The sequence below is a fragment of the Oncorhynchus clarkii genome, chromosome 6 (assembly GCF_045791955.1).
Source record: "Oncorhynchus clarkii lewisi isolate Uvic-CL-2024 chromosome 6, UVic_Ocla_1.0, whole genome shotgun sequence".
NCBI lineage: Eukaryota > Metazoa > Chordata > Actinopteri > Salmoniformes > Salmonidae > Oncorhynchus > Oncorhynchus clarkii.
In genome coordinates, this window is record NC_092152.1 from 75,024,490 (window position 1) to 75,038,946 (window position 14,457).

Consider the following 14,457-nt stretch of genomic DNA (forward strand, 5'->3'; position numbering starts at 1 on the left):
AGAATTGGTAAAGCATGAATATTTTAGCTATATCAAAGCTACAGTAAGAGAAAACATTTAATGTAACATTAATTAGGGTCCACTAGGAAACACTGACCAACACTTTGGTTCCTCCCATGTGTCACAATAACCACTCCCTGGCTTTTTCATTTGTTGTTATGTCAAACAACACTGTTTTCAAAGTGCCCACTACATTCCAACATTCAAAAACCTCAAATATCGTCAAAAATGTGAAACATATTGTGAAATGATATTTTGGCCATATCGCCCAGCCCTACTTTATAGTACTGGGGTGAAAAAACATATTATTCATTAATAGTGATAATGTGCAATGCAAAACATTTGCTTGCTATCTCGGCAAGAGGACCAGAGCAGCATTGATCATGGCTGGGCCTCAAGAACAAGACAGAATCCATCCAGGTCTCCATCATTAAAGACAGACGGAAATCCTAATTAGCCACATGCAGTGCAGGCTAGGTACAGACACAGTGCTTCATTTGTCAATCGGGAGGTGCCGGAACAAAATGTGAGCGCGAGAGGGTGGTGATCTAGGGACCTCTGAGGTACCAGAACACATTACAGAAAGAAGAAAATCCCTTATAGTAAAGCATTGCATGCATATCACCACATTTGTGTAGTGGTATAGATCAGTAGACTAGAGGCACTTACAGAAGAAGTTGCACACATGGATAACATTTTTAGTGGCCTAGGATCTGGGAATAAAATGTACTTTTATAAACGCATTTCATGCAATTCTACATCATTTGACTGGAGATTTTGGCAGAATCTTTTTAATGCCGCATTCAAAACATGGGAACTCGGGACTGGGAAATCTCTGACTTCCGACTTCAGTGTGTTCAAGACAACTGGGAACTCGGGGGGAAAAAAAACAAGCTCCGAATGGGAAAATTTGATTTGAAAGGTCATCCAACTCGGAATTCCAAGTTGGGAACTCAGGCCTCTTTCTAGAGCTCCGACTTTCCGACCTGAAAAAGTCATGATTTGACTTAGTTTTTTCCCCAGAGTTCCCAGTTGTCATGAAAGCACCATAATACCACACAAATGACAGAAGTGACAGGCTACTTTGACACTGACAAACTGAAATCAATAAAAATGACCCTGTCTTGAATCCATCAATAGTCCAGGCCTAGGTGTGTGGAGACACATATTGTAGGTTACAATGTGAGAAAGAAATTATAGTCCTAAAAATGCTTTCCTGTTTCACCGACTCACCCAATGATGCGCAGCTCACTGGCTGGTGATGGCCGATGCGCTCGTGCCAAAAGCCTCTCTCTCGTTTTACTTTGTAAACAATAGGTCTATTTGGAGTCTTCTCTTTTCAGCAGTAGCCATTTGCTTTCCAATCTGTGTTTTCCAGCGATTCTATTTGAAGTATTGCAAAAGGCATTTTTTTTGTCTGCATGCTGTTTATTAACTGACCGATTTCCCGCACGTTCAAACTGTAGGCTATGCCTTGTTATTGGGTTACATATCACAGTTAGGCATATTTTTTTTTAAAGACGCTGATGATGTTCCTCTGTGGCTAAATGATATGCTTTCTCATGGTGTACTAGGCTATTCTGAATTATTTAATTTCTTTCTGAACAGACAGCAGTAACTCTATAACTTTGGCAAATGTATTTAAATGTATCAGGGGTGCTGCAGCTCCTCCAGAACCCTTCGCACGGCTATGATTCTATAAGGAAATAAATGATGAAGTGCAACGCTGGAGAGATCAGCGTTGCAGGCTCATTCATGTCTATCAGAGCAGAGAGGGAGAGAGATCATAGAAAGTGAATCTCGCTCCAGTTCTGTGAGAGACACAGGCGCGCATCTCACACAGGCACAGCCACGCGTTGGTCTCAAACATGGGTTACAATTTTGCACAAACCATAAGCCCAACCCAAATCAGGCCCGGGCTGGGGGGTGGGGGGTAGGATAACTAACGAAGAGACAACTTGAATTAACTTTGATTGCTTTTATTCAAATTTTTACATTGCAAAAAGTGAGAAAAAAAATGTCATCCCATGAGAGGATGTTTCGTTCCGGGACATATTTGTCCGGATCCGGTACCTCTCATGGGATTAATTTTTTTTCTTCACTTTTTGCAATGTAAAAACCTCTCCTTTTTGGACTGTTTCTTTGGATTATGGTTTGCATATTAATCGCTGGACAAACACAGGGCCATGGGGTGAGACAGGGCCAGACACAGGACCAGGGAGTGAGATAGGGCCAGAGACAGGGAGTGAGACAGGGACAGACACAGGATCAGGGAGTGAGACAGGGCCAGACACAGGACCAGGGAGTGAGACAGGGCCAGACACAGGACCAGGGAGTGAGACAGGGCCAGACACAGGACCAGGGAGTGAGACAGGGCCAGACACAGGACCAGGGAGTGAGACAGGGCCAGACACAGGACCAGGGAGTGAGACAGGGCCAGACACAGGACCAGGGAGTGAGACAGGGCCAGAGACGGGACCAGGGAGTGAGACAGGACCAGAGACAGGCAGTGAGACTAGGACAGGGGGGTGGGCACCACTCTATCCCCTGATGCCTTGCCTGTTCAGCAAACACACTATCTGTTGGCTCTTCACACACCAGTGGATATGAATAGAGCAGTCTACCCATAAGCATCAACACAAGGGTGAATGTTGACACAGACTGTAGGGAAGCTGGGCCTGTTCGCTGGTGTTCCATGTCCCATTTCAATTAGCGGATGGACAAATTGGCTGCTGGGTCAAAACACCAGTCTGTGCTTGAGTATTTCTACTTGCACATCGTCATCGATCACTCCAGTGTTAATGCTAAATTGTAATAATTTCGCCTCTATGGCCTATTTATTGCCTTACTTCCCTAATCTTACTAAATTTGCACACTGTTCATAGATTTTTCTATTTTTTTTCTATTGGGTTATTGTCTGTACGTTTGTTTATTGGCCAGGTCGCAGTTGTAAATGAGAACTTGTTCTCAACTGGCCTACCTGGTTAAATAAAGGTCAAATAAAATAAAAATTCAGCCTACCTGTTAGTCTAAGTGGTAGAGTTGAGAGAAGCAGAGCTATGCTGTAGAGACGGGGTAAAGACCTAGCGACTTGTGAATCACCACTCACCACAGAGTAGCTGTGTGTGTGTGTGTGTGTGTGCACTTGTTTACAGTTTACAGAGCCAGTCAGAGAGAGTTCTGAGCTGCATGTGCCAGCACCAGGGCCATGGAAGGGAACTGACACACTTGTGCTGCTGGTGATCAGATGTGGGTTCAAACACCATTTGAAGTCTTTAGCCTGCCTGGAGTTCCAGATGGGTGGGGTTAGTAGTTTTGGGACTATTCTATTGGTTCCATTAATCAAGCAAAGTTTAAGTATTTAACATAATATCAAATAGTATTTGAACCCAGGTCTGACATACAGTACAGACTGCTGCTGACGGTCCTCTTTGCCTGGCTGTCTGCGTCACTGTGGAGCCAGGCTAAGAGAGGTGTGTGGATGGATGTTGCTATGCTACTGGCCAGCTCTGCCCCAGGATCCACCTTGTGCCTGTCAGAGCCAGAGCAGCACACTAATGCACTCTCTACCTCTCACTGTGTCTGTCATTAGCCTCCCTCCTTCTCTCTCGCTCTCTCCTTCCCAAGCTGTCCCTCACTCACTCGCTCTGTCCATCTCTATCCCCTCTCCCTCCCCCTCCTCTCCCTCACTATTCCCTCTGTCCATCTCTATCCCCTCTCCCTCCCCCTCCTCTCTCTCTCACTCACTCACTCCCTCCATCCATCCATCTCTATCCGCTCTCCCTCCCCCTCTCCCTTTCTCACTCACTCCCTCTGTCCATGTCTATCCTCTCTCCCCCCTCCTCTCCCTCTTTCTCACTCAAAGACACACACACAGAGAAAACCACAACAGCAACCACCCCCACACTCCATCTAGCCATGTAGTGAGTGCAGTGCGCAGCAGCAAGACAGACAGACAGTCAGGCAGTGTCTCTAGCCTCTAGCCTGCCCTGACCCACATCTATAGCCTTGAGTACGCTTAGTTAGTGTAAGTCCTGGAGACACTGCTGTCACTATTAATCAGGCCCTGGGACACAGCTAGGCTACTGTAATTACCTGTTGTCTGCCTATGTCCCAAAATGGCACCCTATTCTCTATTTAGTGCACTACTTTTGACCAGGGCTTTGGTCAAATATAGGGAAAAGGGTGTCATTTGGGACACAATACTGGAAGGATAGCTAGAATAGGCTGTATTATTATAATTTAAAGGAGGGCTGAGCCTCCTTCCCCTCCCTCACTCCCTCCCTCCACCTCCCCCCTGATTGCAGGTGCACACATATGCTCATGTTCTTCCAGGGCTAGTTAAACATTACATGGGTAGGTGGCTGGCTGGCGTCTGGCTGCTGAGAGGAGTGAAAGCATGGCAAGGCTCTCTCTATTCTCTCCGTCAGTGCAAGAGATTTATCCATTAACGTAGCTGTCACAAATACATGTCTCACTGTCAATTCTTACCATTCATTTCCAACATAGTTGGAACTGAATAGATAAAACAACCTGGATAAGATGCAGATCTAGATTTAAATGGGAATGAAATGAGAAATAATTTCCCCTCCTGCCCATGTGGTCAAGGGGAAGGACAACTATTAGCACGAACAACCACAACTATTCTATACATCCGCAATGTGTATTTCTTCCCCTGTAGTAATACATTAAAGCTTCAAAATGTAACTTTTTGAATGACCTGACCAAATTCACACAGAACTGTGACATAGATCTGTTATTCTCAATGAAAGCAAGAAGTCGTAGATCTGTTCTATGTGGGCTATTTCTAAGTTTCATTTTTGCATCTTTTACTTACGTTTTTGTACACCAGCTTCAAACAGCTGAAAATACAATATTTTGGGTTATGGGAAATATATTTCACAGTGGTTTAGATGGTACAGTGACTATACTTGCTTGTTTTGTCACAAACTGAAATTAGAATTGTAGCAACCAGGAAATGGTGGAGCGATTTCTGCATAGTGCGTCTTTAAATAGATGAATGAAGGAGAACTCTGCAGAATCTGGATAACTAGGCATTTCATCCATATCATCCTTTCTGTCAGCATATGTCAGCCTAGCCAGCCTCAGACTAAAAGCAAGTGTTAATGGCCCAATGGGTTTACCTGTATCTTGTAGTCCATGGATATGGAGATCCTTTCTTCCTCCTTCATCTCTTCTTCTTCCTCTCCCTTTCCATTCCTCTCTCCATCCCCACCATTGGTCCAGGAACAGTTGGAGTCATGGTGATCGTGCTGACTGAGGGCAGCCTCCAGCTGAGGCAGCAGCTCATCAGCCAGCAGGTCCGGAGCCTCCAGGCCCTCAAAGCCCCCTCCTTGGGCCTCCACCTCCCCTTGCAGCCCTGCCAGGCTAACCTCTAGAGACACGTAGCCGTTAGTGGTAGTGGTGCTGGCCAGAGGTCTGGTAACTTCCAAGTTAGATCCACAGTTCTGGGGCTGGTGCTGGTCTGGAACGAGCTGGCTGACTGCACTGGGGTAGCAGCTCATGGCCTGGCCAAACATCTCAGATGAGTCGTAGTTCCCTAAGGTCTGCCTGGAGCAGCGCAGAGCCCGGAAGGGACATTCGTTCTCAGCCTGGCTGACTGGGACCTGTTTGGGCTGATGATGCTGAGTCATCCCTGGAGCAGACGAAAACGCACATCCAGCTCCCACGAGAGAGAGTTCAGGCACTGAGGAGGGCAGGGGAGTGGTGGTGGTGATCATGGACACTGGGGCTAAAGAGAGAGGCTGGCTCAGGCTGGAGATGCCAGGCTGTCCCTGGCCAGGGAAGGAGTACTGGGAGGGAGGGTAGGTGGTGGTGGAGCTCACTGAGCAGGAGGACAGGGTGTGAGCCATGGGGGAGCAGGTCTGCATGGAGAAGGACATGCTAGAGTCTTCTGGCCCTACCCCAGGAAAGGCCCCCTGCACCAGCTGGTAGCCACCCTGCTGTGGTGGGGTTCCAGCCAGCGAGGCATTGGGGGTTTCCACATTAGCTGTGGCCAGAGCCCCTGAGTTAGGCACAGCCCTGGAGTGGAACTGGGTCCCCCCGGTGGTAAGCTGCTGGTTGTGGGAAGCTGGCAGTTGGTTGGCCTCGTGGAAGGGGAAGCTGTGGTGCTGCTGGGGCAGAGACTGAGGGTTCACTACCTGTTGATGAAGGTGCTGCTGCTGCCGCTGGTTCAGAAGCTGGTGTTGCTGCTGTAACTGCTGCACTTGTTGTTGCTGAAGTTGTTGTTGACACGGGTGGTGCTGCTGCTGTGGCTGTTGCTGTCGGAGGTGATGCTGTTGGTTGTGGAGTTGCTGCTGCTGTTGTTGATGTAGTTGTTGTTGTTGCTGGGGCACTGAGTGGTAGAGGTTCCCGTTCTGGTCCTGGTTGCCCCACATGGGGCTGCTGTTGGAAAACAACGCGTTGGATTGGGGTGCCTGACCAATTGAGCGTCCATGGAACTGGGTATGCTGTGCTGCTATCATCCCTCCACCACCCACACCCTCAGAGCTAGCGAAGGGCTGTCCCAAGGAGTTCTGGGCCTTCATGCCTGGAAAACTCCCCATATGCTGCCCATAAGCCATGCTCTGTTGGGTGGAGGAGGGCATGGAGGTGGGTATCATCCCGGGGTGTTTCCCTGCCCCCATCGGCTCCACCTGTAGAGGCTCAAAGCCTGCGCTGAGGTTGAGCTCATCCATCAGCGAGGGTCCAGGGGGGAAGCCCTCCTCAGCCAACCCGTCCAGCCCTCCCACAAACAGGTTGGGGTCGTCAAAGAAGTCCATGATGGGATCTGTCATGGCCCAGGGGCCAGGGTCAGTCTTCCGGAGACCAGTCCCCCACGTTGGACCTCTGCTGGGTTCTAGCTGGTGCTGAGGAGCGCCACGTGTTACTGAGCTACAGTATGTCCATCACAGACTGGCTCTGGAGAGAAAAACTAAGACAAAACCTCAAGTCAGATTTAACAGAGAGAAGAAAAACATGCATCTTTAAACATGTCTCGTTCATACTGAGCTGTGTGTGGGCTGCACATTAAAGAGATTTTCAGTTGTCAAATAGGCTAAATTCCGTAAAATCTGTCTCTTTTTGATGTTCATCCTGTGTTTTTCAAATCAATAAACTTCTAGTTGTTTTCAATATCTCCATACACCTCTACCTCATATACACTACAATAAGCAATTTATTACCATAACAGACACTCTCAGCCACGTAAACGTCATCAGTGAAAACAGCGGCTGCCAAAAAGCCAAGTAATGGCTAGGTCAGACAGGCCTGGGATAAATTTGGCACTGTCAATTATCTCTGGTTGGCAGCAGGTAGTTGTGTGGTAACACATCTGATCTGATCTAAACTGAATCAACTGCCAGACAGACCAACAGCCAGGTGCCTCTAGTCTTCCTCGGTTCAAAGCCCCCTGATGTGATCAGCCTCAGCCCTGTGACTGTGCTGTGGCTGCTATCTACCGAGCCGTCTGTCTGCTAGTAGCTACTGAATGTGTGGGAGGAAGGTGCAGACAGACAGATAGACAGCTGATGCTGTTTGTGTCAACAGCCAAGGAGGTTAGCTCAGGATGCATCTAGCCACAGACCAATGACCAATAGAAGATGAAGGAACACTTGTGTTAGTCAAGACCTGCTGACTCATACTCACCACACACACTCAACTCACTACAAACACTTTGACATGCCTTCCTGAATGTACAGTCATGGCTCTCACAAGTCTTCTGATACAGGGGGGGGGGCATACAACTGAGATCCAATGCTTCAACCACAACTCGTGAACCTCTGCTAAGGTTAAGTGGGGTAGTGAGTAGGCTTGGGCAGTATACCGTATACCGGGGTATTTGGAAATAGCCACGGGATGGGTTTTCAATTCTATTAACTATTTGTTTCAAATTTTTCAATATATTTTAATATTTGTAGCTACTTTGTAAGTAAATACTTTCAGTCAACTTGGGCAATATGTTAGAAGATAAAGAGTTCTTCATTTCACTTGTCACATTATTTTCCATTATGAAGCTCATCGTAGTTCCTCAGAACAGTTGAGCCGTCACGTGTTTGTTTGTAAATGTCACAAAGCGGGAGCAGGTGAGTCCAGCTGTGTATTGACAGGGGTTGAGTTTTATATTGAAAGGCAAGTGTTTTTTTGCTTCAATAGAGTGCAACTATAGTTTTCCTTCACAGAAAATACATTACTGCAACACATTCGGCAGAATATAGCTTCATTTTCATCAGATGATAACAGAAGAGCAACGCTATTTGGCTGGCAGTCACACAAGTAGGCTAAATGAGCTTACAATGAACATGCAAGGTATTTTTTTGCAAAAACAATGCATGGCCATCATATTTCTGTTTATTATAGAAAGAATGTGGCTAGCTACATTTCCTAAAGTTTTTCTTAAAGTTAATCTGGAGAAAAGTAGGCTGGCTACACTGAGAAAAGCACCACAGAAAAATAGCTACATCAGAACGCTGTCTGCTGATTGAACGCTCTTAGTGAATTCTCTTCCAGGTGGAGAAGTGCAACTGAAGCACAAAATGACTCTGATGCCATGTAGAAATAATGGAGCATTTTAGATTTGCGTTTACAAAATGCAGCAATATATTTCTTATGCGCTGTATCTTTTCTTCCTGCATGGAAAAGCGAAGAATTCTTTATTAACTTGACTCCTAAGTTTAACTTGATGGTTATCTAAGTAAGTGGCAAAATGAATAAGGTGACATGGCATCCATCATGTTGTGTTGGCTTTCTGCCATGTTTGAAAAGTCAAAGTCCTTTGGATGAGTTATCTGTACAGCTGCCACTGCTGTCTTTTGATTTCCTTGTGTTTTTTTCTCCTCTCCGTTCTCGGCCTGTCTTCTTCCTCTAAGCAGAGCAAGCAGGCCTGTTGCCCTAGAGACTCCAGACTCCAGACAGATACAGCACGTACACATGCTGCTCCAGAGCCAGTACTGTTTATTGCACAATGTCTCTCGTTCACATTTGTTTGTAAATGTCCAAACTCACAAAAAATTACATTCAGTAGCTCTTACATATAGATGTATAACTTTATAGCTGGGCTGCCTGTCTTTGCAATATAATTTTTTTCCATTTGCGCTTGTTAGCATATTTAGCTAGCAGCCTCCATGGTAAAACCGTACATCTCAGGATGAGAGAAGGATGATATGAAGATATGAAAATCTGCATACTGCCCAGCCCTAGTAGTGGGGCCTTGTCTATGATGAAACCTTACTTTTTACTCATTGTTACAAAGGCCCAGTATGACACAAGCACACAACCAAGACAATACACAAGATTCATACAGGAAGCATCAAGACTTAACCCTAACATGGTTACTGTGAATCATTAATGTAGCCTTACTCATCTTCATAAATGACAGATGTTATGGAATGGAGGTCCAGCACAACATGGACAGCTATAGCAGTTAGAACTGTGTTTAACAGGAGCACCAGATAGCAGGGGCCAGATCATATCCCATGCCCAGCTCTTGGCTATACTAGAGCTCTGTTCTCATGTGACTAGCAGCCAGCCCAGGAGTAGGAGAGTATTATTTTCTCTTGCAACACAGACCTACAGCTGAGGGCAGGCTAGGCATGAAAAGAGAACTCCCATCGCTCTCAGTCACTTAGCAGGGCTCCATTGTAACTGACAATGAGCAGAATGGCCAGGCCTAATTCTCCCAAACAGACAGGAAAATCTGATCACTCAATTAGAGGTAACATCAGACCAGAATCCTACCCGGGCCGCTCAACAAACTGAATGAGTAATCAGGGGTAGGTTAGGTAGCTTATCTGAGCCGCATAGAGTTTTTCCTGCTGCTGATTCTTCGTCTTGTATTAGTTGGGACCAATGATGAACTGTAGAACCTAAGCTATATGATGTACAATACAACCGGTTATAGGCTGTCTATGATTGAGACTAGGGCTGTCCCACACTAAATAATAGCTTGGTAGACCGAAAGTTGTAATTTTTAAATGTGTATTTTCCATATATAGACACACCCAATGTATTTTAATACAATCAACTATATATGCATTGAGCTTGTCTGATGCTTTAAGAGAAGTTTTTGATTAAATAAGACACAAATGACCCAAGAGGGAGCCAGAGATGAAGATAATCAGAAGAAGAAAAACTTAACCTGACCATCCTCCTCCCGCTCCTACTGGCTTTTGCAGATTCTACAGCTACTCTCCTGAAGTTGCCGGTAATAGGCTACACGAGTCGGTAACCTCCCTGAAGTGAAATGTCATTTTATCTTACAATTTCTACTGACCTGCATGCCAGTTATGTTTTTTTGATTACAAGATGGCGCCGGAGGAGATGGCCGCCGTTTTACTGTCTCCTAACAAATTGTGCTATTATGTGGGGGGTTTTCATGATATTTGTAAATTATTTTGTACATAATGTTTCTGCAACCGTATTTTACGGCAGAAAAGAGCTTCTGGATATCAGGACAGCGATCACTCACCTCGGATTAGATTAGATTTATTCAACACCAACACCAGCACAGGGCAGACATCCCAATTATTCTCAAAAGGAAGCGACGCAGAGGACAAAGAGCCGGATGCCTCGCCTGGACCCGCAGAAGGCGAGTAGGAAAGCTGCCATTACGGTCAATATTACTCGCCTACGTGCAATCATTGGACAATAAACTAGACGAGGTACTATCACGAATATCCTACCAACGGGACATCAAAAACTGCAATATTCTAAGTTTCACAGAATCGTGGCTGAATGAAGACATGGATATTCAGATACACGCTGCACCGGCAGGATAGAACAACACACTCCAGTAAGACGAGGGGGTGCATATTTGTAAACAACAGCTGGTGCACAAAATCTAAGGAAGATTTTGCTCGCCTGAAGATAGTATATTGTGAAAAATTGCAGGCCACACTACTTGCCTAGACTTTTCGTGGCTGTTTATTTACCACCACAAACAGATCCTGGCACTAAGACCGCACTCAGTCAGCTGTATAAAGAAATAAGCAAACAGGAAACCACTCACCCAGAGGCGACACTCCTAGTGGCCGGAGACTTTAACTTCTTGAGTGCAGGGGGCAGGATTTTCGTTTTTAGCTAAAAAACGTACCCATTTGAAACTGCCTATTTCTCAGGTCCAGAAACTAGAATATGCATATAATTGTCAGATTAGGATAGAAAACACTCTAACGTTTCCAAAACTGTCAAAATATTATCTGTGAGTATAACAGAACTGATATTGCAGGCAAAAACCTGAGGAAAATCCAACAAGGAAGTGCTGTTTTTCCTGAAAGCTCTCTGTTCCATTGGATGCCTTGCCTCCATTTAAAGGGATATCAACCAGATTCCTTTTCCTGTGTTTTCCTCAAGGTGTCAACAGTCTTTAGACATAGTTTCAGGCTTTTATTTTGAAAAAATAGCGAGAAAGATCACTATCAGTGGATAGCTGGGTGTTCGCAGAGTTTTGCTTGCTCAACAGAGTGGGGCAGCCATTGTCTCTCCCTCTCCTATTGAAAAGCTACAGTCCCAGTTGATATATTATTGATTATATATTTTAAAAACAACCTGAGGGTTGATTATAAAAAACGTTTGACATGTTTCTGTGGACATTACGGATACTATTTGGAATTTTCGTCTGCGATGTAGTGACTGCTCGAGCCTGTGGATTTCTGAATATAACGCGCCAAACAAATGGAGGTATTTTGGATATAAAAATAATATTCTTGGAACAAAAGGAACATTTATTGTGTAACTGGGTGTCTCGTGAATGCAAACATCTGAAAATCGTCAAAGGTAAGAGATTTAATTTAATGCTTTTCTAACTTTCGTGACCAATCTACTTGGCTGCTAGCTGTTTGTAATATTTTGTCTACTGAGAGAGATGTTCTTACATAAACGCTTGTTATGCTTTCGCCGAAAAGCTGTATTGAAATCTGACACCCCAGGTGGATTAACAACAAGCTAAGCTGTGTTTTGCTATATTGCACTTGTGATTTCATGAAAATTAAATATTTTTAGTAATTTAATTTGAATTTGGCGCGCTGCAATTCAGCGGGTGTTGATGAAAATGATCCCGCTAACGGGATGGGTGCGTCAAGAAGTTGATGTAGGGAAACTTAAATCAATTCTACCAAATCTCTATCAACATGTTAAATGTGCAACCAGAGGGGGAAAAAATCTAGATCACCCGTACTCCACACACAGAGACGCGAACAAAGCTCTCCCTCGCCCTCCATTTGGTAAATCCGACCACAACTCTATCCTCCTGATTCCTGCTTACAAGCAAATATTAAAGCAGGAAGCACCAGTGACTCGGTCTATAAAAAAATGGTCAGATGAAGCAGATGCTAAACTACAGGACTCTTTTGCTATCACAGACTGGAACATGTTCTGGGATTCTTCCGATGACATTGAGGAATACACCACATCAGTCACTGGCTTTATCAATAAGTGCATTGAGGACGTCGTCCCCACAGTGACTGTGCGTACATACCACAAACAGAAGCCATGGATGACAGGCAACATTCGCACTGAGCTAAAGGGTAGAGCTGCGGCTTTCAAGGTGCGGGACTCTAACCCGGAACCTTACAAGAAATCCCACTATGCCCTGCGATGAACCATCAAACAGGCAAAGCGTCAATACAGGGCTAAAATTGAATCATACTACACCGGCCCCAACGCTCGTCGGATGTGGCAGGGCTTGCAAACTATTACAGACTATAAAGGGAAGCACAGCCGCGAGCTGCCCAGTGACATGAGCCTACCAGACGATCTAAATCACTTCTATCCTCGCTTCGAGGCAAGCAACACTGAGGCATGCTTGAGAGTATTAGCTGTTCCGGACGACTGTGTGATCACTCTCTCTGTAGCCGATGTGAGTAAGACCTTTAAACAGGTCAACATACACAAGGCTGAGGGGCTAGACAGATTTCCAGGACGTGTGCTCCGGGCATGTGATGACCAACTGGCAGGTGTCTTCACTGACATTTTCAACATGTCCCTGATTGAGTCTGTAATACCAACATAATTCAAGCAGACCACCATAGTCCCTGTGCCCAAGAACAAAAAAGCAACCTGCCTAAATGACTACAGACCTGTAGCACTCACGTCCGTAGCCATGAAGTGCTTTGAAAGGCTGGTAATGGCTCACATCAACACCATTATTCCAGAAACCCTAGACCCACTCCAATTTGCATACCGCCCAAACAGATCCACAGATGATGCAATCTCTATTGCACTCCACACTGCCCTTTCCCACCTGGACAAAAGGAACACCTATGTGAGAATGCTATTCATTGACTACAGCTCAGCGTTCAACACCATAGTATCCTCAAAGCTCATCACTAAGCTAAGGAACCTGGGACTAAACACCTCCCTCTGCAACTGGATCCTGGACTTCCTGACAGGCCTCCCCAGGTGGTGAGGGTAGGTAGCAACACATCTGCCACGCTGATCCTCAACACTGGAGCTCCCCAGGGGTGCGTGCTCAGTCCTCTCCTGTACTCCCTGTTCACCCACGACTGCATGGCCAGGCACGACTCCAACACCATCATTAAGTTTGCAGACGACACAACAGTGGTAGGCCTAATCATAAACAATGACGAGACAGCCTATAGGGAGGAGGTCAGAGACATGGCCGGGTGGTGCCAGAATAACAACCTATCCCTCAACGTAACCAAGACTAAGGAGATGATTGTGAACTACAGGAAAAGGATCACCGAGCACGTCCTCATTCTCATCGACGGGGCTGTAGTGGAGCAGGTTGACAGCTTCAAATTCCTTGGTGTCCACATCAACGACAAACTAGAATGGTCAAAACACACCAAGACAGTCGTGAAGAGGGCACAACAAAGCCTATTCCCCCTCAGGAAACTAAAATGATTTGGCATGGGTCCTGAGATCCTCAAAAGGTTCTCCAGCTGCAACACCGAGAGCATCCTAACCGGTTGCATCACTGCCTGGTACGGCAATTGCTCGGCCTCTGACCGCAAGGCACTTCAGAGGCTAGTGCGTATGGCCCAGTACATCACTGGGGCAAAGCTGCCTGCCATCCTGGACCTCTACAACCATTTGGTGTCAGAGGAAGGCCCTAAAAATTGTCAAAGACCCCAGCCACCCCAGTCATATGGTTACCTGGATATTTGCATTGTGTGCCACCCCCCCAACCCCTCTTTTACGCTGCCACTACTCTCTGTTTATCTTATATGCATAGTCACTTTAACTATTCATTCAAGTACATACTACCTCAATTGGCCCGACCAACCAGTGCTCCCGCACATTGGCTAACTGGGCTATCTGCATTGTGTCCCTCCACCCGCCAACCCCTATTTTTACGCTACTGCTACTCTCTGTTCATCATATATCAAATCAAATCCTAGGAACGCGAAGCGAGGCGGCCATCTCTGTCGGCGCCGGAAGTACAGATATGCATAGTCACTTTAACGATACCTACATGTACATACTACCTCAATAAGCCTG

At 45.8% G+C, this 14,457-nt stretch overlaps 1 protein-coding gene across 7 annotated transcripts in view; it reads right to left on the reverse strand.

Annotated features, from left to right (window-relative positions):
* LOC139411607 (chromodomain-helicase-DNA-binding protein 9-like) overlaps nucleotides 1–14,457 on the reverse strand; it is a 142,007-nt gene that overhangs the window by 113,740 nt on the left and 13,810 nt on the right. For all 7 annotated transcript variants that reach the window (XM_071158180.1, XM_071158181.1, XM_071158183.1 and 4 more), the window contains exon 2: nucleotides 5,145–6,934. In XM_071158180.1, the coding sequence (XP_071014281.1) occupies nucleotides 5,145–6,797 (1,653 nt within the window). In that variant the 5' untranslated portion in view covers nucleotides 6,798–6,934. The remainder of the gene's footprint in view (nucleotides 1–5,144; nucleotides 6,935–14,457) is intronic.